The sequence below is a fragment of the Peromyscus leucopus genome, chromosome 1 (genome assembly GCF_004664715.2).
Source record: "Peromyscus leucopus breed LL Stock chromosome 1, UCI_PerLeu_2.1, whole genome shotgun sequence".
Lineage (NCBI taxonomy): Eukaryota > Metazoa > Chordata > Mammalia > Rodentia > Cricetidae > Peromyscus > Peromyscus leucopus.
The window spans coordinates 52,538,135-52,564,172 of NC_051063.1; the positions used below are offsets into that span (position 1 = coordinate 52,538,135).

The window sequence follows — 26,038 nt, forward strand, 5'->3', positions numbered from 1 at the left end:
TTTATCATGCACTCACATTCTCATAGGTACCAGACATTTTGCATAGAAGTGGTCCCTGTTGTCAAAGAACATACACCGTAAAAGATTTGACTTAAAACAGATAGAGACTGAGAAGCCTGTTCACAATATCTAGCCATTCCTTTGTAGCATCGTTGATTGGAGAAATTAATATACATTTGTAAGGCATGGTAAAGACAGTGGGATAGAAAATGAGATTAGAGATTCATTTGAATCTGATTTCCTGGGGCTACAGAGAAAATACATTGAATGGGAAGAAAATCCTGGAGAACTCCTAGGATGGCAGAGACTGAAGGAAGACAAGAATCTCAGGAATGGTGGGCATTGGAAAACAATAGTTAAAAATCTCATCTGCATGCAAAGTGTTTACATAACCAAACTGTTCAGAGCAGGATGCCATTAATCCAGAATTATTTCTCAAAGTAGCTTACTTACTCTTCGTGTTGGTATATCAGAGTTCACAGTCCTCCTTTAAAACCCATTCTTTTCACTTCTCCATTGCAGTTTCTTTTCTGCATTAAGAAAGACAGCAGACCCAGCTGCCTTCCTGATGGGAGATTTTCTCAACTCATTTTCAAAGTATATAATAGGGTGAGGGCAGGGAGAAGCTCTCCTGAAGACACGGAACAATTAATTATATTGTAATGGCACTGTAGAGGCACAAGTGGATGACTGGCCCAGAGAAAACACGATTTCTCTGGGCCAGGATTACACACAGAGGCATTTCTGCCTGCCTCCACTTTGCAAGGCACTGTGCCAGTGAGAGCAGCAGTTGGCACACCCGTAGTGGCCTTTACTAGCTTCCACACCGTGTTTGGTGGGCTCTTAACTTCAGGAGAAAGAATTAAATTTTTTACCCAGCAGGACGTGATTGCCATTTACCTTTTTTTTTCTCCCCTTTTTTTTGGATAGCAATCTAGCTTGGGATGTGAGTATTCAGAGCTGTGCTGTCATAAGGAAGGAGATGCTAGCAAAGGCTGCTTGCTAGAATCAGGGAAAGTCAAGCCATGCATCTGTGTGTGTGCATAGGCGCACACCTGTGAAAGCCGGCTTCCTGCCTCCCGCTGCCGGCATGGTGTGCCATGCATTTCTTCTCACCTCTCCTTCCGACCCGCTGCTGACATTCCTTCAGTCCCTTTGTTTGTTCCCTGAACTGAATCGCCTCTTTTGGAGGACTGCCACAGTGCTCGGGAATAGCCCCAGTGACTGAGCTAGCACACCCCACCCCGTGTGATAACTAACTACAGAAGCATTGCTGTTCCCTAGCACACTAGGCTTCTTATGACCTTGGCACAACTTGACTCTGGGGCCGATGCTGGCTCCAAGGTAGCACAGTGGTAGAGTGGTAAACTACTTACCTAGCAAAGTGCACACAGCTTTGGGGTCAAGCCCCAGAACCAAGGGAGAAAAGTCATAGTTACGATTATTTAACCAGAAGTATTACCATTATTATCAAGTGATAAAATAAGTAAATGTACAGAAGCCTAATAAACCAGTAGATGAATTCTGGACCTATGTTTATCAACATCCCAAAGGGGTTGGTACTCTAATCAAATTCCTTAGATACCAGGAGGTTAACACTTTGACACAGGGCTCCTTAAATCACCTTACCATCATGCCTTGCCAGGGTAGTTAATGGACGATGTGTGGGACACTTTGAAAAACTGCAAAGCTTCTTGTAAATGGATTTATGATCTTCATTGGTAAATATTTGTTTTTTAGGGGACAGTACCTATTCAAAAATAAACCTCCTGATGAGAACGCTCCTCCCAACTCCTTTTATAGAGCACTTTATCCTAAAATTATACAAGATATTGAGGTAAGTATCGATGTATTTCTGGATATTAGCTAAGCATTGTTAGTATGCGTAACTTTGAAGTATTATTACAGAAAACCCACTTCGGTTTTCAGTGTGGGTTAAAAATCAGTGTCTTTACTAATGAACAAGGTTGGTAAAGTGCAGAAGAGTCCAAATCAACTTTGTATAGCTTTAAAACCTGTGGTTACTGATAGATGAGTGTACACAAGGGGATTGCCACCTTCCTAAATCACCGGGGAGACAATGAACTCCTAAGCTGCTGAGCCTCCTTGGAGAGTTATCAGTAGGCATGGGTGCCACATATCTAAGAGGAGCACTGAGCATGCAGCATTCCATAGTGCCTACTCTTCAGTTTTTTATACGTTTGTGTCCCATAGAGCAGTGATTCTCAACCTTCCCAATGCTGTGACCCTTTAATACAGTTCCTTATGGTGTGGTGACCCCCAACCACAAAATTCTTTTCATTGTTACTTCACAACTATAATTTTGCTACTGTTATGAATTGTAATGTAACTATTCATGTTTTCCGGTGGTCTTTAGGCAACCCCTGGGAAATGGTGGTGCAGGTCTTGCCCCACAGGTTGAGAACAGCTGCCATAGAGTGACACTGAGCCGTTGGTCTGCGTTCTTTCCTAATGAACTGCTTCTCTGATGCCTCCTTTCTAGACAATAGAATCCAACTGGAGATGTGGCCGGCATAGTTTACAGAGAATCCACTGCCGAAGTGAGACAAGCAAAGGCGTTTACTGTTTACAATATGACGACCAGAAAATAGTGAGCGGCCTTCGAGACAACACGATCAAGGTGAAGCCTCTGCAGCTGAGGAGCATGGTCGTGGGAGTCAGGGTGACTGTTTTCAGAAAGCAGTCTGAAGCCTAAGTCCTAAGTGTTGTTTCTAGGAAGGGAGAATTGTAGATTGGCTCTAGTACCAAAGCTGAAACCATTTCCTTAAAGGGCAAGTGTCTGCTGCTCCCCAGAGAATCATACAAATAGATAGTTCCAGGGTTGAACTCCCTTCTAGAAGTACGCTGATGGAAGCTGTTGTTATTTTGGCCTTCATAATTATAGGCTACTCTTGCACCTTAATGAAAAGGATAAAGTTAGCATTAGAACTGAAGTCAGCACATCCAGGTGTTCTGTTCTACCTGGAGGAAAGAATGCAGTCCCACCCTCTCTGGCTTGGTGTTTGGGGATCATACAATGCACAGAGCAACAAGTCTCCACAGCACCCCATTATGACAGTGATCCTTTGCCCTCCTAGATCTGGGATAAAAGCACATTGGAATGCAAGCGAATTCTCACAGGCCACACAGGCTCTGTCCTATGTCTCCAGTATGATGAGAGAGTAATCATAACTGGATCATCGGATTCCACTGTCAGGTAGGAAATTTCAGACTTGGAAACCCTCTGCTTTGTGTCACAGTAATTTTCTTTCTTTCTTTCTTTTTTTCTTTTTTTTTTTTATTTTTATGTGATGTGCATTGAGGTTTTGCCTGCATATCTAACTGTGTGAGGGTGTCAGATCTTGGAGTTAGCTTCTGGTCGGTCACTTGTCACTCTAGAACCAGACACTTAATTTTGAAACCGTTGGGTAGATTTCTCCTTTTTTATGTTTAAGAAGCTCCACAGATTCTCATTTGGAGAAGCACCTGTCATAGGAACTTTCTGTCTCTTTATGGGAAGCCTTGGCGTTCCTTTATGAAACCACCTCCCGGGAATGCAGGAAGGGAAGGAAGCCTTCCTTTCAGGAGATTGTAACTGCAGTGCGGCATGCATGAGCTCGTACAAGTGCATGCAGCTGAGCAGGGCTCACTCCCTGCCAGCCCCTCCCCTGCCGTCCCCACAATGTTTAATTGCAAGTTTCACTCAGGGAGGGGTCCTCAGTTTCCAGAGGCACTGGTGATTTGATGACACAGCCATTATGCTGCTGGAGTCCAGTGTAGCTTGAGTTCAGGGTACCAGCATCACTGCTGGAAACCTGCTAGGAGTTTCACCTTAAGCTAAAGGATTTAGTGAACGTAATACATCAAAAGTAACTTTAAAAGAACTGGAGTAAAAGGCAGTTAACTGCATTGTTAAGTTCTCTAAAGTTATCCCCTGTAAATAGGAAAAGCTGCTCCCTTGACTTCTAGGCATAGCAGGGCCGGTCCTCACAGTCATTGGCAATTAACTTATCCGTGCTGTGGATCTCCTTCCTCGAAGGAGCTGGAGCCTTGTAGATGCTCATATCATTTATAGGCTCGGGGAGAGATGGTGTTTGTTTGTCTTGGCAGTGTTGGGATTGAACCCAGGGCTTAGTGTGCTAAGCAGCACTCTGCCTTTCAGCAGCACTGCAGCACAAAAACTAGCTTTCTAAGAGAAGGGTTACGCTGGAAAGGGAAATAAAATGTTTGAGAAACCAAAATCAGTGTGCAAAATGGTCATTTCTGCCGTGACGCTGTTCTCAAGCTATCCAAGGGTCCCCACTGCTATGAAGCATGCACTTGAGTGGGAGGCAGGCTCTTCTTGACCTCTTGCCTTGAAAAGCACAGAAATGGAGCCTTGGACTTAGAGTCTACATAATCCTGACCCTTGACCCAGGTGGAAAACTTAACATTAAGGGAAGTCAAACTCAAGTCCACATTACTAAGTCTGTGGGAGAACATTGTTTCTAGGGCAGTCACTGGGACAGAGCCTACTGCTATTCTTTTTTTTTTAATTGATTATTTGGGAATCTCATATCATGAGCCTCAGTCGTGCTCACCTCCTAGTCTTCCCATGCCTCTCCATGGCCCCCCCCAAAAAAAAAATTCCACTTTGTGTTGTTCATGTATTCACTGGAGCATGGTCAGATTCCTAATGGCCAGCCCACCAGGGAGGATGGGTCTTTCTCCACCTGCATCTGTGCCAGAAGTCATGAGCCAAGGGAAGCCACGCAGTGGCCAGAGAAGGGCTGAGCTAGCTCTCCCATGCCTGCAGACATTCACATGGTTTCAGGCAGCAGTCTCAACCACAGGCATCCATGTGGGCTTCGATGGTAGCACAGGCACAGACATCAACACAACTCCTGGCCATGTCAGAACCACTGACCCACCCCGGCTCTCCCTATCTGGTGCTGTTCTTATCCTCGTTTACATGTGTGTTCTTAACTGAATATCAGTAATAGAATAATAATAGAGTAGAACAGAATAATAATCCGAAAATCTGTGCCAAATTAGAAGGTGGTAGTGACTACTTCCTCCTCCATGAGCACTATAGTTTGGCCAGATTTCCCATCTTAAGGTTCTACCCAGGAAGCACCTACTTCCTGCCTTTTCTCTTTGTCTATACTGCTTCCTTGTGGTCCGTCCATACTCTACCTTGGGGCTGTAAAGAAAGAGCACAACAGTTGCCATAAAAGTGGGGGTGAGGGCTGGAGAGATGGCTCAGCAGTTAAGAGCGCTGGCTGTTCTTCCTGAGATTCTGAGTTCAACTCCCAGCACCCACATGGTGGCTCCCAGCCATCTGTAAGGAGATGCATCGCCTTCTTCTTGCCTGCAGGCATAGAATACTGTGTACATAAGAAATAAAAAATTTGAATAAAGTGGGGGTATAGCTAGAGTTTTCCTGCCTGGCCCACAGTCAGGACAAATCTTTATCACCCACCAGTCCCACAGCCGCTCAGACCCAACCAAGTAAACACAGAGACTTATATTGCTTACAAACTGTATGGCTGTGGCAGGCTTCTTGCTAACTGTTCTTATATCTTAAATTAATCCATTTCCACGAATCTATACCCTGCCACGTGGCTCGTGGCTTACTGGCATCTTCACATGCTGCTTGTCATGGCAGCAGCTGGCAGTGACTCCTTCTGCCTTCCTGTTCTTTTATTTCTCCTCTCTGTTAGTCCCGCCTATACTTCCTGCCTAGCCACGGCCAATCAGGTTTTATTTATTGACCAATCAGAGCAACACATTTGCCATACAGAACATCCCACAACACAGCCAAGTGCAGACCATTTCAGACACTGCACTCAGGCCTGTGGTCCTAATCATCCTCTATGGGGGTCAGCCAAGCATTGGTGGTACACACCAATTAGTCTCTTCACTTGGGAGGCAAAGGCAGGTGGCTCTTTGAGTTCAAGGCTAGCCTGGTCTACAGAGTGAGTTTCAGGATAGCCAGAGCTATAAAGAGAACCCTGTTTCAAAAAGAAAGTGTTGGGAGGTGGGGGTGGCATTGATGGCGTTGATGGTAAGCACCACAGTGAAGAAGAAGCACTGCACTGTAGCCTGAGTACCATCTGACTCTCAGGTATCTTTTCAGAGTGTGGGATGTCAATGCAGGTGAGATGCTAAACACACTGATCCACCATTGTGAAGCAGTTCTGCATTTGCGCTTCAATAATGGCATGATGGTAACCTGCTCCAAAGACCGGTCCATTGCTGTGTGGGATATGGCCTCCCCCACTGACATCACCCTAAGGAGGGTGCTGGTGGGACACAGAGCTGCCGTCAATGTTGTAGACTTCGATGACAAGTACATCGTTTCTGCCTCTGGAGATAGAACCATAAAGGTAATAGGCCACTTTTCAGTGTGTTCACAAGGTGCAGTAAGGAGCTGGTGTAAAAGTGTGATCGAGGACAACTATATACATAAACATTATTGTAGAATAATGTAACCGTTACTTCAGTTTTTATTTCTATAAACAAGAGTAAAAGGCTGGAGATGTAACTTAGCAATAGACAGCTTGCCTAACATGCCCAAGACCCAACACGGACAGATAATAACAGTGTCACTATCGATGATGGCGGCATTGTGAATGTGAGGAGAACAGATGCAAGTTTAAGTTCAAGGAAATACACATACCAGAACTGAGAAAGTGGCCAGGTTGATGAAGTCCTTGCCACACAAACATTAGGACCTGAGGTCGGATTCCTAGCAGCCATGTACAAGCCAGGTGGGGCAGTGTGAGTCTGTGGCCTCAGAGCTGGGGGAGGGAGCAGAGCTGGTGAATCCCCGTGCTCACTGGCCAGCTGACTTCTAGCCAAGTCAGGAAGCTTTGTGTAAAGCCCCTGTCTCCGGGAACAAGGCTGGAGAGGTGGCTCAGCACGGGAAGACAGTGGCTGCTCTTGCAGAGGACACGGGTTAGATGTAAGCGGCAAATAGTGGCTCCAAATCACTGGAACTCCAGTTCCCAGGGACCGACGCCTCTGCAGGCCTTTGTGGGTTTCTGTGTGTGCGCACACGCACACACGTTACACACAAACTTGAGCAGGCACATATACACATAAAAATAATAAATACATCTCTAAAACATCCGGTGGAAAGGAACTAAGAGAGACACTGAGTATGCACACACAGCACGAGGAGAAGAGGAGACCAGTTCCACAAGAAGAAATCCATCTGACAGATGCTCATGGGCAGCACCAGGTTCACATTAGTCCTGGGTTTCTGTGAACTAACCTTGGCTCCATTTGTACTGGTAGAAGTGTACAGATCAACCGCTCAGTTGTCATTTTTCTGTCTCAGGTGTGGAACACAAGTACTTGTGAATTTGTAAGAACCCTAAATGGACACAAACGAGGCATCGCCTGTTTGCAGTACAGAGACAGGCTGGTGGTGAGTGGTTCGTCTGACAACACCATCAGGTGAGCGGCAGGCGCCCTCCCCGAGGATCCACAGCACGTGCCAGCTGCCGTTTGTCACGGATCTCATGCTCTTGAGCCATCTTGTTTGTTTTGATTTGGTGTTGGTGTGTGTGTTATTGAAATAGTTTTTCTGTTATAGCCTGGCTGTCCTGGAACTGGCCTCTAACTCACAGAGGTCCACCTCCTCTACTTCCTGAGTACTAGATTAAAGGTGTGGGCCACCACTACCTAACTTTGTTTGGTTTGGTTTTGATTTTGATTTTTTTTATGCTTCTCTTATATATCCCTCCACTCTTCCCTGTTCCCCACACACATCTCTGGTCTCCTCTAGATTCAATCAAATATGTTTCCATTCTGTAGCTTCTTATGGGTCTAAAGCTTGCCCTACCAGAAATGCAGTACAGAAAAGCCTTTTGGTGATGTGTTTCCTTCCCAGGATGCTCTTCTTACCAAATAGACCTATTTCAGAGGAACTGCTTCAGTAAGAAACTAAGACAGCTAATGGAGGTTAAGGGCCCTTCTTTCAAATTTCTTTCCTGCAGTTGAGAAATGCTAATAAATAAAGGTCATTTCTCCATGTCACTGTTGTTGAAAACATAAAGAAAAAGAGGAAGAAAAGATTGTTTCTCTGCTAGAAATCCTGACTTTTTGCTTCAATACAGTAGTTGGCCAGAGAGCTGGCTGTCTTTAAATTTGAAGGTTGCAAAAGTCTGTACATTTTTGTATGTTTACCCTTACAAAGATGAATGACAGAGAGAGGTGGTTAGAATTTGGAAATTTTATCTGTCATCGCCTTTCCTTCAATGCCTGAGGAAGAGCTAGACCTGATGCATAGCAAACCTGCCATTCCTAGAAATCAATGGAATTGGGCTGGAAGCATTAAAACCATTGCAGCTGACTTCTCTAGATATAGCTTTGCCTTTCTGTTGATGGTGACTGCCGTGGACAGTGGTGAGAGCAGTGTCCTCCAGCAGAGATGGAGGTACTTTGTGACAGCGAGATATCACTGACACAATGTATCTCATTCTGAGGGGTGACTTCAGGAAGAATTACTCTCTTGAAAGGCTCATTTCCTTCCTAGGCGACTGTACCTTGAACTCCTGCCTGGAAGAACCTGGTTTCACAGTTGCATAAAGCATTGTGTTTTGAAAGCACAGCATTCAAACTTAAATCACACTTTTTCTGCCCAAATTATATGACAGATAGGAAATAAGTTATATTGAAAGTAATATACTTTTATATGAGTGATTGATCTTTGTGAAATTTTAAAATATTTTCATTTTATGTGTATGACTGTGTTGCCTATGTGTACATATTTGCACCACATGTGTGACAAAAGTCCAAATAGGTCAGAGGAGTGTTGGATCCTCTGAAACTGGAGTTCTGGAAGGTTATGAAGCACCATGCAGGTGCTGAGAATCAGAGCTCTTAACCACTCAGCCAGTTTTCAAGCCCCCTTTGTGAATTGTTAAAGGATGTCTGAAGTACCCTGTAATAGTCAAGGCTTAGAAGTGAGTCTATGACATTTCACTTGACTCAGTTTCTCTTCCAGATTGTGGGACATAGAATGCGGCGCGTGTTTACGAGTGTTAGAAGGCCATGAGGAGCTGGTGCGCTGTATCCGGTTTGATAACAAGAGGATAGTGAGTGGAGCCTATGACGGGTGAGTTCAGCAACAGGATTGAAGGACAACTCCATCTTGAGAGCTCAGGTTGTAGCTCAGCAGCAGAGCCTGTGCTTAGCATGTGCAAGGCCCTGGGGCTCAGTTCCTAGCACCTCCTTTCCCCAAAGTCTCTGTCTTCATTCCTCCCAGTGTGTGATGGTAAATGTCACCCTTCCTTGGCCCCTGAAGTGGAAATACACCATTGCTTAATTGATGTTCACCTCTCTTGTGCTTACTGTTTCCTAAAGTATTCTTCCTGGTCATTTAATTGTATTTGTATCGATTACTATTCTAACTGTTAGATTATGTACTTGTCTGGTTTGCCCTGTGAAGCATAGAACCAGACAAACCCACCGGAACAGGCCAAGCATGTAAAGTGGCTATTCTAAGAGGGGATGTGGGAACCCTGCCCCCAACCCACAAGTCATCTGATTCCTGTGAGCTACATTCACTATCCAGATTTATTGCCCTGACTTTTTGCTGTTCTTCCTTGTGTTCCCTTAAGTTTGCTTTTAAATAAGACTTTTGTCCCCTTTTTGATCTTTAGAAAAATTAAAGTGTGGGATCTTATGGCTGCTTTGGACCCCCGAGCTCCTGCAGGGACTCTTTGTCTACGGACGCTTGTGGTAAGAGTCTCATTGTTAAAGGGGGTTGAAGAGCAGGTAGGGGAAGAAATTAAATGTTAATGTGCTGTAGAATATAGATCTGGATTTTATAGTTAGACTCGCACAAAACCTACTAAGTAGAAAAGCAACCAATACATGATAATAAAATACGTTTATATAGTGCCTTTCATCCAAAAGTGCTTTGGAGACTGTGTGGAGAGGACTAGGGCAGCTGCGTAACAGCTGCACAGTACCTCTCCCACACGTAGTGCAGGAAGTGAGTAAGAATTCTGCATCCACCAGAAGCAGCAGGAGGCACTGAGGGAGAGAGAATATAATTACTCAAATTGGAACCTGTCCAGAATCTAAGGACCTGAACACCTGTACTTGCAAAAAGTACCCTGGGACTCACTGGAACCCCTGGTCAGCTCCTTAGCTCTGCGTCTCATTCACTAGGCGTTGCCTTTGTCGTTATCCTCTGTTTACCCCATGCTTGAACATCTTGACACTTGGAGAGAGAAGTGAGTCAGGGAGAAATGTCACCTTTAATGCCTTTTGTAGCAGGATCTCACCTGGCCCTGGCTGGATTGAAATTGTACTCCTTCTGCCTCCATCTCCCCAGTCCTGGGATTATAGGCCTGTGCCCACCACAAGCTTAAAAGCATAAAATTCTTCATCACAGTATAAGCCACAGGCTCAGATTGACAAATGTTGCTTTAGTTAGATGTGTGTGGATCCAGAGTAAACAGAATCTTTTGAACAACTCAGGAAAAAGATGAAACATTCCAAGTCCAGTGTTCTGAGTTCTGATTCAACATTCAGGAAGTCTCAGTTCTGGAGAAAAGGAATACTTTGTCTTTCTCAGGTTTAAAGCACAGTATTAAGCTGAGTATAGTGGTGCACACATGTAGTCAGGGCCTGAGACAGGAGAATTGCCATGTGTTCCTGAGAGGCCTGGGCTACAGTTTGAGACCCTGTCTCTTAGATCCAGAAGCCTGAGATTGGGTGCATTCTTTCAGTAGCACGTGTGCCTTGCCTGCTTTCTTCACACGTGTCTTTTCAAATGTGTGCTCTGTGCACACTCTGTGCACTGAGCATTTTGGCATCTGTCTGTAATCCCAGACTTTAAAAATGAGGCAAGAAGAGTAATGGTGACACCCACCTTTAATCCCAGCACTCAGGAAGCAGAGGCAGGTGGATCTCTGTGAGCTCAAGGCCATCCTGGGCTATAGAGTGAGTTCTAGGACAGCCAGAACTACATAAAGAAACAAAAACAAACAAACAAATAAATAGGCAAGAAGAGTATGAGTTTCTGACTAGCCTAGACTATATAAAGAGACCCTGTCTTTAAAAAGAAAAAGCAAACTCTACAAATAGGGAATGGTGATGTGTGCTTATTATCAGAACTTGGGCCTTAGGAAGGAGGATCCTGAGTTCAAGACAGGCCGGGGTTATATAGCAAGACTTGTCCCCAAAACAGAACAAGTAACAGCAACAACAAAAGAGTACTCAAAAATAAAAAATAAGAAGAGCTTTTGATGTGTATATGCCAGTAAAAGCATAGATTATCCTGATGTGCGTGGCAGTCTTTCCATCCTTCATCTGGGCCCATCTTGTGTAAACAGATGTTTCTGGCCCACCAGCAACTCCCAAATATCCAGCAGCCACTTCCCAAATAATCACTCAGAGGCTTAATATAAATTATAAATGCTCAGCCAGTAGCTCAGGCTTATTACTTTCTAAACTTTCTAACTAGCTCTTACACTTAAATTAACCTTTAATTCTTATCTATGTTTAGCCATGTGGCTTGGTACCTTTTCTCAGTATGGCATTCTCATCTTGCTTCTTCTGTGTCTGGCTGGTGACTCCTGACCCTGGTCTTTTCCTTCCCAGTACTCTCAGTTTGGCCACCCTGCCTGTACTTCCTGCCTGGCTACTGGCCAGTCAGTGCTTTATTAAACCAATTAGAGTGACAAATCTTCACAGTGTACAAGAGGATTATTCCACAGCATCCTAGTCCCCAGTCTGACTTACAGAACCTTGCTTAGTTGGCGTTTTCTAGGGTTTATGAGGACAAATCATACAGTATATACTTTTATACCTATCTTATTTTTCTTTTTTTTAAATGATTTATTTTTATTTTACATGTATTGGTGTTCTGCCTGCATGTATGTCTGTATGAGGGTGTCAGATCCCCTGGAACAGAAGCTAAAGACAGTTGTAAGCTGCCATATGGGCACTGGGAATTGAACCTGGGTCCTCTGGAAGAGCAGCTAGTGCTCTTAACCTCTGAACCATCTCTCCAGCCTCCCTTATTTTTTCTTTTGAGACTTAGCTCCTATGTCCTTAGCTGGCCACAAACTCAATAGTGTGTCTAGTGGAATAGTGTGTCTAGTGGTGATCTTAAACTTGTGACCCTCCTACCTCTAATTCAGAAGTGCTAGAACTAAAGGTATATACCACCACACCTGGTTTTCAGTGCTGGAGATCACTCCTTGGGCTTCCTGTATGATAGGCAATCTTTCACCTGAGCCACATCCTCAGCCCCACCTGTCTCTACACCAAATAGAGATCATTTGGGGACTCACCCAGGTTCATATGTGTCACATTTTACTCATTCACCAATTATGAGCCTTAGGGTTCTCCATGTTTAGCTATTACAAATAAACTTTCAAGTACTTGACTTGGTTAGGTTCTATTTTGTTTTGTGTTTTGCTGTTGTTCTGCACAATTCTGAGGAAAGATTGAGTAAGCATTGAAAGCCCAGTTTCTAAATTCTGACTCAGTGTTCAGGAGGGCTTAGCTCTGGAGAAGGAGTAGAATGGCTGGATCATACAAAGTGTGTATTCAGTATTTCCAGAAATGGCCTCTTTTCCCGAGGGGTTATTACCCTGTCACATTACCATGTGCTTGCTGTAATGCACAGCGCACTCTTTCACTGAGGGATACTGTGTCATGGTCGTCGCTGTTGTATCGCTCTGAAGAGACACTATGACCACAGCAATTCTTCAAGGGGAAGCATCTAACTGGGGGCTGGAGACATGGTTGGGAGCTGCACTCTGATCCACAGGCGGAGTGCAAGACGATACCTGGCATGGTTTCCACCTTCCGAGACCACACGTCCTAATCCAGTCCAGAGTTCACTCCCTGATGGCTGCAAACATCGAGAACGCAGGCGCCTATGGGAGCTGTTCTTATGCCAACCACCGCAACCTGTGTTTGTTTTTGAGTCAGTTACTTTTACTTATGCATCTGACTTTTCCATTGCCCTCCATTCCTTTGTACAAATGCAAGTTTTCCCCTTGGAATGTCATTTTCCTCTGCTTGAAGAAGTCAGCACCTGTCTGGGTATTCTGGTGACAGACACTCTGAAGCAGTGTTTGCCTTCCCTTTTACGGGCTGTTGCTGGCTGAAGAATCCGGAGTTGGCGCCTTCTTTCAGCGCTTTAGTGTGGCTTCCATTCTCTCCCCGTGTGCTTTCTGCTGAGACCACCTTGTTCTGCCCAGTGACTTGTTTTCCTGTGGCCACTTTAAGATTTTGTTCTTATCAGTGGTTTTCAACATTTTGGTTATATCTCAGTGTGGGCTTCTTTGTATTTTCTGGTGTTTTTGATTGAGATGGGTTCTCTCTGTAGCCCTGGCTGGCCTGGCGCACACTATTAGACCAGACTGACCTCAAACTCACAGAGATCTGCTGCCTCCACCTCCCAAATGAAAGCAGCCTTTTTTTATAATATCAAAAAATCATAAGCAGCTTATATGTCCGCCGACAGGAGAATAAATTAACTATGGTATATTTATACAGTGGAATACTAGCCACTAATTTTTTAAAGGAATGAAATAACTTTTTCCATGTAGTGACAGAAAAACACTTTTGCAATGTTGAGTAAAAGCCAGATGTAGTGCACGCCTTTAATCCCAGCACCAGGAGGCAGAGGCAGGCGGATCTCTGAGTTTGAAGCTAGCCTGATGGTCTACAGAGAAAGTTCTAGGACAACCAGGTCATTTATACAAAGAAAGCCTGTCTTGGAAATCAACCAACAAACGAAAATATTGAGTAAAATAAGCCAGGCACAAATATATATATATACACTGTGTGTGTGTGTGTGTGTGTGTGTGTGTGTGTGTGTGTGTGTGTTTATATGAAATTCAAGGGTAGGTAAAAATCAGTAAAGGCATTGGTGTGCAGGTGAGACTGACTAGTAACAGTGTTGAACGTACTTTCCAGAGAGTTAGGAATAACCCACACCTAATCTAGGCAGTGCTTAATACCCTGATGCGCTAGACAAGGCTCCTCACCTCAAGAAAGCCAATCATTAGAATTTTGCAAGTTGTTGATCATATGTGGATAGCTTCAAACTGATCGTGGTAGGACTTTGAGCATCATGAAAATTTGTAAATGGTTATGTCTTTATTTTATGTCCATGAATGTTCTGCCTGCATGTACATTTGTGCAGCACAATGCCTTCAGAGGCCAGAGGATGTCAAATTGCTCTGGAACTGTAGTTAGAAATGGTTGTTAGCCTCCATGTGGGTGCCAGGAATTGAACTTGTGTCTTCTGGAAGAGCATTTTGGTTTGGTTTGGTTTGGTTTGGTTTGGTTTTGGCTTTTCGAGACAGAGTTTCTCTGTGTAGCTTTAGCGCCTGTCCTGGATCTCACTCTGTAGCCCAGGCTGGCCTTGAACTCACAGAGATGCGCCTGGCTCTGCCTCCCGAGTGCTGGGATTAAAGGCAGCCAGCATTCTTAACTGCTGAGTCATCTCTCCAGCCCCAAGAAGTTTGGTTGGCACACATTTACCAATATGTCACTTCTTACTGCTGATCACACCTTGGCTTCTGGTGGTCAAAGGAGCTTGCAGGGGATGATGGGACCAGGAAGGTACCAAGAGTGCTCTCCTCTGGCCTAATCCCAGTCAATAGTGACAAGCCAGCGTCTTCGCCATCTCACCTAAGTAATGCTGCTTGTTGACTGTGTTCCTGAGATCAGTTATTGCCTGGTGTTTGCTTTTTCCATCCTGACATTAGTGAAACTGCTTTCTGTCAGCGTTTGAAACAGTGACTGAGTGAGCACACCATGGCTTTTCTGTAGACTCCTTCAGACATGGTGCTTTTGATTTTGAGTCACAGTCTTACTTTTTGTTTCTGCTTCTTTAGGAGCATTCTGGAAGAGTTTTCCGACTCCAGTTTGATGAATTCCAGATTGTCAGTAGTTCACATGATGACACAATCCTCATCTGGGACTTCCTAAATGATCCAGCTGCCCACGCTGAACCACCCCGCTCCCCTTCTCGGACATACACCTACATCTCCAGATAAATAACCCAACACTGACCTCAGACTTGCCCGGGTATGAAAAGAGCTGTGTACATGGCGCTGTGGTAGAAATGGCGTGTTGGCTGTGAAGCACTGCTAGCTCCTGGGAGTTTCTCCTTCTCAGACCCTGTGTCTGTCTCACCAAGGCCTAGACAGCAGAAAGGCAGAATCCGACAGCATGAGATGGGGCGGGGACTGCCCCTGTGAGCACCACTTTCACTGGTAGAAGGGAGCCAGTTCCAGTTCTAGAAGATTCTAGATTCTTATGTAGTAGTACTAATAGTTCTACTAGTAGTTCAGTACAATTTTTATGAAACTAAAATGACATTTGAGCCGGTTGAAAACGAATGGCCCGAAAGCTTGTAATTGTATAGTTCTTAGATCAGTTGCCTACAAGGGAGACCCCTTCAGTCCAGCAATTCATCTAACATGTGACTGGAAGTGTCTCTAGCTGAAATGTGCCTTGTCGGTCTCCTTGGGAACAGAAGGCAGCCTTTTTGTCCCATTTCCCGCTTGGTTGGCTGGCTGGTTGGTTGGTTGATCGGTTGATCTCCAGCAGTAACATGAAGTTGGGTATCCTCCCCAAGTCTAGCACCTCTCTAAAATGCCCAGGTATTGTTGATGAACGTGTTTGCAGTTGGCATCCGGTGCCATCACTGATTCAGATATGCTGGGTTATTGAGTTCTAGGAAGGGCACCAGTGTGCCTTTCTGTTTCTCACACTTGCCTTGGTTGTTAGAGCAGACATGCCTCTCACTGCACCCCTGCACCTCTGTCACCTCTGGGGTTTCCCCTGTGTCTCTACTGTTGTAGAAAACACAGCTGCTCCATCATTCCTCAGCTCAGTCACACTGGCTGTGTGCTCTGGGGCCTGTCAATTCACCAACTGTTTTATCCTGAGGAATGAAATGAGGAGGCTAGAACCTACCTCACAGGTCTGCATGGAGAGAATGATGGCCAAGTTCTTAGTCCTCACATGTCGTGAGCCCTTTGTGAAGGTATCCATGGTTAGTGAGCCTCTGATCGCCGTGTGCCTTGTCTGCTCTTTTTACCAATGTTTGGGTTTTTTTCCAATGTAATAGTATTTTGCTATTGGGGTGGGGGCTTCTAGGTGTTGAGTACCTGGCCTGGCTCATGCTAAACATGTGTTTAACTATAGAAATGTGCCCCCAACCCTCACTGTTACTGTCTCCCTGGCTTGGTTTACATCTCTTTCTCCTCTCACTGCTGAAACAGGCATCCCTTGAGAAGCCGGCTCAGTCTTTTATGACTCATCTACGCTCTCTTCTTGGGCTGTCTTATCTTTTTCCATGACTTTAGCTCTCCCTTCAACAGAGATGACTAGCAAATTTTTATCTTCACTGTCACCCTCTGCCTTAATCTCCAGGCCACATTTCCAACCACCACCTACACATCTGTCCTTGAAGAGACCAGGAGCACTTTCAGTGTCTCCATACACAGTTCCTTAAGCCAGGCCCCAGCCAGCTTCCGGCCAGTCCACACTTCTTACAGAGATACCGCTGGGCTCCAGGACAGTCAAGCAGAGCCCTGGAGCCCCATCCCGCCTGCTCTGCTGTGCGAGGCAGCGGGGGACAGCATGGCATCGTTCCAGCCATTGTTCACTCTTAAATCTTAGGATATCAGAGTGTCTCTGCACAGAGCCTCTGTACCCTGAGCACAGCACTAAGCCCTGTCCTTTGTGTAAGTCCCCAAGGAGACTGTGACAGAAGCACTCTGTGGGCAGGGAGCAGCCCTTGGGAAGGACCCCAAACCTTCCTCATTGACAGCCACACGAACATTCTTTTTGTCTTAGAGCAAGTAAAAATTACAAGGAAGGGCTAATGACTGTTGGCTGTGTTTCCACACAGGACTCGTTAATGTTGCAGGATTTAACATATCTGCCAAGACCAGGATGGACAACAACAATCACACTCCTACCCGGATTCCCCGGATGGGTCAGCGAGGCGCAGGGCTTTGAGACTCCTGTTGGGACACAGTCGGCCAGCAGCTGACCAGGATGGTCTGCTCGGCACACCCGGCTGCCTCAGTGCTGCTATCAGAAGATGTCTTTATCTTGTGTGAATGATTGGAACTTTTAAGACTCCCTTCCCGTTCCCTCCCTTCCCCTCTGCACCTGTTTCTCTCCCATTGGGTTCCAGACAAAGATGACTTATAAATATATTTAGTGTTTTGCCAGAATCTCTCTTGCTTTGCCATCAAGCAGAAGAACTGGTTTCCCCATCTGGCCCACTTCTAGGGGACAGGGGCTGCAGCTTCCAGGCAAAGAAGGCCTGGCCTCTCCCTGTTAACTGCAGGAGTGTCCAGCACCTGGCCAGAGCAGTCCGGCCACTGCGTGGAAGGAGACAGCTGTCTGCACATCCTTAGAGGAGAGAGGGACACACACTGGAAGACCTGCACCTGCTGCCTCCCTCCCCTGTCTGGGTTTCTGTCCCTCTTGCCTCCTCCTCCATCTTCAGCCTGAGAAGGTGTGTGAAGTATCCTCGTCTAGCATGAGGTGGATCACCTAGAAAATGTGACACTTGGGATTCCGAGTTTGAGTGTATCCTAATTTCCAGGCTTTTGCTGCAAGTGACCCCTGGGGCAGCAGTGATTTATGAATGTGACACTCATCATATTTTCAGCTTTCTCTCTCCTCCTCCCTGTGCCCAGGGGGAGGGACAGGAATGTCCTGGGCGTCATCAGTGGTTGTGTTTGCTCTGGACTCAGCAGTCTTCTCGGTTCCATGTAGAGTGGGAAGGAGCTGCTGATTGCATTTCCTCTCATTAACAATTAGATGTGTAATAAAAAGCATTGTGCTTCATCATTAAATCACTGGCAAGGCTTGGCCTGCAGAAAGGCCTGGAATGGCCGGCACCAGGCTGGTTATCACCGCACTTTGTACCGTGGCTCACATCTGTTTTCTGGATTGAGCCGGAAAGCACCCAGGCACCTGTAACAGCCTAGGCTGAGCACAACAGCTTAAGAGATGGTGAGGAAAAAAGCTGGTTCTCCGTTTAGGCCGGAACTATCAGTCTAACCATCTCAGCCTTGCACTGCAGATCCTTCCTTCTGCTTCTCCAAAACCCAGTATCTGCAGAAAGGCAAGGCTGCCAGAGGGGATCAGGGTGAAGCTTGGCACACAGGGTTACTAGTAAGTGGGAGCTGCCTTCTCTTCCTTTCCTTCTCCCTGCTTTATTTTGCTGCCCACTTTCCCTAGCAGTAAACTCTGGCAGTCAGTGAAAGCATTAGCAACTGGACTTGTCAAGGGCAGGGTTAACCTGGCCATGTGGAGGGCAGGACTGCGCCTCCCCCAGCAGGCTGCAGATGCAGAGGCTCATGGGCAAACCTAGGAGAACTTGAACTGAGAACCAAGTCACTTTCCTCAAGCATGCATGGGCCCGCCAAGGGGTGGTTTAGGCATCCTTTGGGGCCCGGGGCCACAGTATAGCCTCCCTTGCTTTTCCCTTGGAAACCAAGAGTCAGACTCTCACTCATCGCTGTTCCCAACCATGCATTGGAGTTTAAGAAAGCCAACTGAACCAGCTGCTATAAAAATAGAAATGGGGGCCAGTCACAAGTGACCTACAGCCAACCCACCGTCACTTCAGCAGGAGAGGGAAAAGGAACATCTTCTTTGTCTGGTTTGCAAGTCGTCCCTTACCCAACATGTCCCCTGAGTGAGTGCTGTTACGTGCTGAGTCAGGTCGTGTGTGTTCAGTTTGCCTTTTCCTGTGTAACTGCGATCTCAAGTTATATCTAAGAAATCTCTCTCCATATACGTTTATCCTTCCCCAACCACCTACATGCTACAGAGTCCTCCAGTTAGCCGATCTGAGCTCCTGTCTGTTCAGGTGACTATTAATAGTGAAGGACTTTGCTGAAAATCAGGTCAGATGTTAAGAGACCTAAGCTGCTTCAAGAAATGGTCTAGTGGCCATAAGTTGACCAGCCCTTCAGTTATGTGCTGCTTTAAAAAGTAGGAGCAGGAGAACATCTGCCTAGTGTCTGGAGGCCCTGGGCTGGATGCCAGGCTTAGCGGGGGATGTGGTTACTACTGAGACTCGGTGGTGCTGGGACTGTGCTCTCCTTCCCAGGTTCAGCTGAAGGTGTGCTGCTCTGAAGCCAGTTGAGAAGTGTGGCCACCCATCGATCGTACTTGGGCTCGGGTGGACCCTGCACATTCAAGCCCTTAGCTTGGTTAAGCTTTTTCTCCAGGTTGTCCTCTACTGCTGATGGAAATGGGAATGCAGTTAAGTGGTCTGAGAAACTTGAATCACTCACATTTCTCAGCTCTGGGGGTCATTTACCAGTTCATTGTAGAAGAAACAATCAGGTAAGTGGAAGTTCATTTCCAGAGAAGGTAAACCCCACTTACCATCTCTGCATGATTTCAGTGGGAATTGATTATCAGCAGTCCCCAACTGGGCGAGAATAAATGTAAAGTTTGACCTTTTTAAAAAGAAAAGAGAAACAAAGAACATCTCAACACAAAGGAATAGTACACAAGAAGCTGCAAGTGCCCTGTGGCTCTGAGATGAGCGTCCCCATGGTCAGTCTCTCTCTCTTTTTTTTATTTACTAAAATCTACTTTCCAATGTAAGCCTCGAAAGACCTCTCCTACAGACAGCTGGAAGCCTTCTTAGGCAGATGAGCATGTGCACAGGGTACCCTGCTGAAGTATGTGGCCTCTGTGTCACACTGGTGATGTCTGGGCAAGGCCAACATGCCTTGCTGCTGCTGCTGCTGGTGGTGTGTGTGTGAGTGTGTGTGTGTGTGTGTGTGTGTGTGTGTGTGTGTGTGTGTGTGTATACAACAGACTGGTGTGTACAACATGCTGCTGCTGGGAACATCCCTTCCCTTGAAGTGCAGTTAGAAAGTGGATGTGAATTATGGATGGGAAGCCTTCTACACTTGTCCCTTGGCTAAATTCTTCCTGATTTGTCCTAACTTTAGAGACAGAGACTGTCTGGAACTCTGTTGACAAGTAATAAAGTCTGGCCCTCGTAGCTTATTTTGGAACTGGAAATGACATTGAGACTCCTAAATCATTCTGCAAGAAAAAGAAAGAAAAAAAAAAAAAACACATTTGTTTTTAGTGATCCAAAGCTGAGGAGAAAGATACCTGCACTCATCCACTCACCTTCTCTTGCTGGCTCCCAGTCTGAGAGGCCGGGCTTGATCTACTTGCTTAGCGTTTGACTAGAGCAGGGACCGCTGGAAATGATTAGGCCCATGGTGGTGATGACTGTCTTAGCATCTCCCTTTGAGGGAGATGGTGATACCTTCTGGTCCTGAATCTGAGCAGGCCCACAGGCTAGGTACAGATGTGTTCTGAAGTATCGGGGAGAATGAGGCATGCAGGTACCCAGTCACTGTGACTGCAGTCCGTGTGGGGGTGATCAGTTTACAGTGTAACTTTGGTCCACGCTAATCTCCATCCCCATTCAGTTAAACTCAGCCGTTTCGGATGCACCCAGAGACTTCCAGTAGGATCGGTCCTAGGAGTCACACACACACACACACACACACACACACACACACACGTACGCACGCACGCACACACGAGCACACACACGCGCACGCACACACACACACACACACACACAGTCCTGGCAGTGCACAGCCCTTTTATCCACAGCAGTCAGTACCAGTGAGGCAGGCGGCATCTCGGGAAGAAAGCTGAGGAGAGAGACCAAAGCAGCAGAGCTGTGGCTGCCTGCTTGCGGGCAGAAACCTCTGATGCTGGCAGCCCTGTCTCAGGACAAAATAACCCGGTGCCTGTGGGCTGACATTCATTCCCTGGAGGCAGCTGACTTCCCAAATATGTACTTCCCAACAAACTGTTAGCTGGCTTAGCTTCTAGTGTGTGTTGGGGAGGGGGTTGTGGACAGAGACGATGTGCGTTACCTCCCTTCCTGAGCCTTCCCCTTGGATGCTGAAGGAAAAGTCCAACAGGTTAGATCTCTGGGTACCAAGGAAGCCGATACCTTCCCAAAGCAGTGATCCTTGAGCCTTGGCAAACTCACTGAGGTTGTCTGGGACTCCAACGGGGAGGGGCCTGGCAACAGGTGTGAGCCGGGGGAGTGCTTTTGGTGGTTCGCTTTTCCTAGGCCCTCCAGTGCTGACGGCTTTCATTTTTGTGATTATGTTCTGGTGATGTGTAGTCAATGTACCAATATGTTCACAAGCTAGCACCATGGTAACAGTGTGTTTTTGCTTTTTTAACTGTTTGGGGAAAGTCAATTACAAATACAAGATTAAAGTGAATTTTCTAAGTGTCCTCTCTCTTTGGCCCCGCATCATATGGGTGGTTGAGTTTTCAGTATACAGGTCAAAGAGCTGTACAGTAGATTCTTTCTTTCATGAGACAACCAGGCCAAGAGCAGATGTGATAGCACGTGGCACTAATTCCAGCATGGGGAAGCAGAGGCAAGTGGATCTCTTGAGTTCCAGGCTGGCCTGGTTTTCATAGTTCTGGGCCAGCCAGGCCTGTGTAACGAGGACCCTGTGTCAAAAACAAAACCAAGGTCTAGCCCGTTATGCACACCGGACTTGGGAGGTCGAGACAGGAGGTTCTTGAGTTTAAGGCTACATGGCAAGATCCTACCTTAAGGTAGGGGAAGAAAAAAACAGAACTGAGTGTTGTAAAAGAGAGAGTCCCGGCATACAAGTCATTGGGTGCTGGGTCGTGTTGAAGCGACAGTGAGGTCTGACTTGTAAGTTGCTCGTCACTGTGGTGACCCATCACAGCCCCATCCTGGGCCTTGAATTTGAGCTTTCCTCTGCGGTTGGATGGAGGCTGCTCCACCCCATCACTCGTTCACTCCCAAGTTCCCTGGCCTTCAGCAGCATTGCCAAAGAGACTCTCAAGCCACTTGGGGAGTCCCTCTTCTCCCCCAGGACCAGTATACAGAAACAAGCACAAGATGAAGGCCGCGGCAGGAAAGGGCTGACTGCCTTCCCTGCCCTCTCCTGTGATGACCCAAGCAGGACTCTTGTCAGAGCTGATTCATCTGTGGGTTGAAAGCTTTATAGAAAGCTCTAAGCTTCTAGTGTAGGCTTCCCTCAGCTGTGGCCTCATTGTCTGCCTTACCTGGATAGTCACTGTGCTCCCTCAAGTAGCCTTGGCCAGTGGTCAATGTCACCAACTCCCACTGAACTTAGAGAGTGGTAGTGTAAGGACACCATCTTTACAGGTTTTCAGTGCCCACAACCACATCTGCTCCCTTAACAGGCAGCACCCCGAGAGTTGCAAGGGGTGGGGCCAGCGAAGATCCCTCTGCAGCTACCTACCAGCAGCTGCTAAACAGAGGCCTGACCAGCCTGACTCCTAAGCCCAGGACAAAATCTAAGGCCGTGGGGCCTCGGCAGGTCCTGTTCCTGGAGACAACCCTTGGGCTACCCTCCCTAAGGCTAGGCTCTGGTCCCTCTTCCCTTTAAACCTAGGGCTGGGTAGCCATCAGCAATGACTAAGAAGGGAGTTTGCTTCTTCCTGATTGGCTCTTGCCAATTAAGAGCATTTTATTAGGCTGCTAATTAAAGGCACTTCGTTAGCAGCAGGAGAGGCCGGGTGGGTGCCTGGTGAGATGGAGCTGAAGCCAGGAGAAATTGTTTTCCTCCCCCATGGAAGCAGAGCCTCTCAGGCTGTCGGCCCCCCACCCTTTCCTGCTGCGCCTACCACGCCCCTTGCTTTCAATTAGTGGCTCTGAGGGGAGTGAGGTCATTACCAAGCCCAGGTCCAGAGCCCCCACCACTACTGCAGGCCACAGGAGGCCCTTAGGAGCTGTCCAGGCCCCAAGCAGCCCAAGGAAAGGTGGCCCTTTACTCTCCATGACTCTAGTGAATGTCATGTGATCCACATGACTGAGTCTGCCCCCAACAGTCACCGAGTGGAAGACAGAAGACGGGATGACAGTCGACCGCATAACTGCCTCACCAAAAGGCTCATGTTGCATGTGGCATGGTTTCTATCAGGAAGAGACTGTCCCCACCAGTCTAAGAGTGGATAGAGCCTCCATGGGCCCTGAGTGGGTCCAGGTGGAGGAGCTGGTGGCTGTGGGAATTCTGTGGGGCTCTTACTTCAAGAGCTGGGAAGAGAACCCAGGGCTTTGCACACACCAGGCAAGTGCTGTAGCACGGAACCGTGTGCATAACCATGTATAACCACGTAGCCGTGTGCATAACCATGTATAACCATGTAGCCGTGTGCACAACCATATATAACCACATAGCCATGTGCATAGCCACGTAGCCGTGTGCATAACCCCACTTCTTGCTCAGATGGCCCTAATGGCCCAGCTAGGCTTTGGGCAAGCCTTTCCTTCCTGCCAGAGAGCAGGACTTGGCTGTGACCTGGCGCATGGGGGCTGGCACACAGGGTCACCAAGGACATCCACTCTCCAGAGCTCTCCTCACCTCTTCACTTAGCTGCAGAATTAGCACCAGGCCAGGCTGGGAGGGCAGATTTATGGCTGGGCCCGCCTCTCTCCATTTAACCCGAGGCCGGCCCAGGCTCCAGACACTAAATTAGATTTTTGACAATTAGAGAGACTAATGGGCACACAGCCATCCCCAGAGCCAGATATCCAGCAAGGCCTTCCTAGAATATCCACCACTGGCTCATCACCCTCCCCCACCATCCCTCTGGTCTCCCATGAGGTGGCATCTCCTGCTCCACGCTCTGCACTCTGGAGGGTCACCTGCTTCCCCTCTCAGTCCCTGGCCCAATGCTGCTTGGCTCCGGTCCTTTACTGTCCTGTCTTTCTTGCCTTCAGATCGCCTCCCTCCATCCTCACCTTTCCCAGGCCCATCCATCTATGATCTGTCCCACCACCAAGAACAGACTGCAAGCCCCTTGAGGGCAGGGCCTGCACTGCACCCTGTCTCAATCCTAAATTTAGTTCAGCACCCCACAGTGCTTGCTAAGTATCACCCACGCTCGTGTGTCCTTTCCCTCCCTCCTGAGCCCCCAGATCGCCATGACTCCCGTGACCTTACCCTCGGGACCTTGGGCTGGGTCCCCTTTCCTGCTGGGCCCTCTGCTCTGGCCAGCCTTAAGCTGGGTGGTAATGAGATTGCAGTAAGTGGTGCTGGGGGGAGCCGCTCACACTCACTCAGGCAGACTCATAGCTCTGTCAGGCTGATTGGTCCTGAGTGGAGGCCCAAACGGCCCCCCATGGACACGCTGAGATTGGTTATAAAATTACAAGCATTTGTCCTGCTGTCAGTGCCCCCCCCTCCCCTCTGCCTGCCTGCCTGCCAGTTCCTGGCTCCCCACCCATCCTCTCTCCCCTGGGGCCAGTCCCCACCCCCTGAAGAACTGGCTAGGGGCCACCACAGCATATAGGACTGAAAGGCCGAGGCCCCCAACTCTCCACTGCCAACTAACTGTCCGTCAGGATGATCACAGCTCTGGCTGCTCTCGATGGCCTCATCCTGTGCTCAGGCTTTCTAGTCTCTGAATGGGGTGGGGTCCCAGATAAACAGGTCTTCGAGCCCTCTAGAGAAGAAGCAGGGTCTCAGTCCTCCATGGGACAACCAGTGTCCCATGCAGAAGGGGGGAGTGATGGGTAGCAAGGGCCTGCTGTACCGAAGGAGGAAGCAACAGAAGCCAGAGCGGCCGGTGGAAGCCAGCTCTCCTCATGCAGGCGGCCAGTCAGCCACCTAGTTACCGGAGCTCCCAACACCTACTGCCCTTGCCATGGTCGCAGAAGACTGGGCCAGACCAAAGGCCAGCATGGCCCAATAGAGCCTTGCTGTGCTTTCTCACAGCAGCTCAGTCCCCCGGCCAGGTCTCTGCGTACACCCATTGAGCCTGACCAAGAGCCTAGATACCCCCAGCATGTGCTCCTGGGAATTCCAAACAGCCCTTGGGGCCTCCTGTCGCCTCGGGTACCCCTGGGGGCTCTCAGTTGGGCTTATAATGATTTGCTCCCCTCTTCTAACTGCAAGGGCCCTTGTCTCTGGGGTCCTGGCCCCAAGATCTACTGACCAACCTTGATTTTCCAGCCAGACCTTGCTCCTTGTCTGTATCCCCAGCTACAGCCTCGGTCCCAATCCAGATGTCCCAGGAGCCCTGTAGTCAGCCTGGCTCCTCAGCTCCAAGGGGGAGCTTATGGGAGCAGCAGCTGGCTGCTGGCCCCAAGGTGCCTTCCTGCCACTCATCATCCATTCTCAGCCCAGGATGTATTTGCTGTCATTCTGTCTTTAATTAGGGTGGTGATGGCTCATTGTCCACCAACAGTGACGGAGCAGGGCCTCCTGTTAACTATCATCCCTGTTCAGACCCCCAGGTCAACTCTCCTCCTGCTTTGAGGGTGAGAAGGGAACCAGAGAACCAACTCTCTGTCCTCTGAGTCCCAGGTCCGGAGTAGGCACAAGATCCGATGCCCTCTTGGATCCCTGAGTTCCCAAATACTTGAGAGACTTGATACCTCCACCCAGGGTACCTATAAAGAGGCTGCAGGTCTCCTACTGGCCACCAGATGTCTTCTCTGTCCAAACTGGCCAGATACTGCCTTCAGACTGACCCCCCATCCCCAACACAGGTGCCACACCATGGTCCCCAGACACAGCACATTAAGCCTCAAGATTCCCAGCTTGGTGGCTGGAACTCCCTTAGTGGTTCATGGCCTTTGCCTAAGGTGGGATCCACCACTGCCCTTACATGTACACTTAGGGCCATCGGGTCTGACTCTCCAGCCCCAGGGCTCAGATGGTAGATGTGTTCCTCCTCCCTGGAGGCCACAGGGGGCCTTGCTAGGCAGGGGCTGAAGGTCCTGGGACAAACATAAGCCCCCCCCCAAACCCCTAGGAGGCTGTAGTGCCACAAACTCAATTCTGGGTTAAACCCACAGCTTGACATTTACTGGCTGGGTGATGCTGGGTGAGTTCCCTGACCTCACAAAATGGGGATAAAAGGAGCATGCTACCACATATAGGAGCCATGGGGGGGAAAAATCGCCTAGCGGCTGGGAAGGGTGGTTCACACCTTTAATCCAAGCACTCAGGAGACA

The 26,038-nt window shown here is 47.8% G+C and overlaps 1 protein-coding gene across 11 annotated transcripts in view; it reads left to right on the forward strand.

Annotated features, from left to right (window-relative positions):
- Btrc (beta-transducin repeat containing E3 ubiquitin protein ligase) overlaps positions 1 to 21,290 on the forward strand; it is a 183,530-nt gene extending 162,240 nt beyond the window's left edge. For 9 of the 11 annotated variants that reach the window (XM_037207325.1, XM_037207328.1, XM_037207333.1 and 6 more), the window contains 9 exons: positions 1,741 to 1,837; positions 2,504 to 2,641; positions 3,099 to 3,217; positions 6,119 to 6,368; positions 7,325 to 7,443; positions 8,996 to 9,106; positions 9,654 to 9,732; positions 14,865 to 15,057; positions 16,892 to 16,979. In XM_037207325.1, the coding sequence (XP_037063220.1) occupies positions 1,741 to 1,837; positions 2,504 to 2,641; positions 3,099 to 3,217; positions 6,119 to 6,368; positions 7,325 to 7,443; positions 8,996 to 9,106; positions 9,654 to 9,732; positions 14,865 to 15,026 (1,075 nt within the window). In that variant the 3' untranslated portion in view covers positions 15,027 to 15,057; positions 16,892 to 16,979. Of the gene's footprint in view, positions 1 to 1,740; positions 1,838 to 2,503; positions 2,642 to 3,098; positions 3,218 to 6,118; positions 6,369 to 7,324; positions 7,444 to 8,995; positions 9,107 to 9,653; positions 9,733 to 14,864; positions 15,058 to 16,891 lie in introns of all 11 variants that reach the window. The other 2 variants (XM_028891151.2, XM_037207314.1) reach the window with 2 other exon arrangements.
- Positions 21,291 to 26,038: the final 4,748 nt, after the last annotated feature.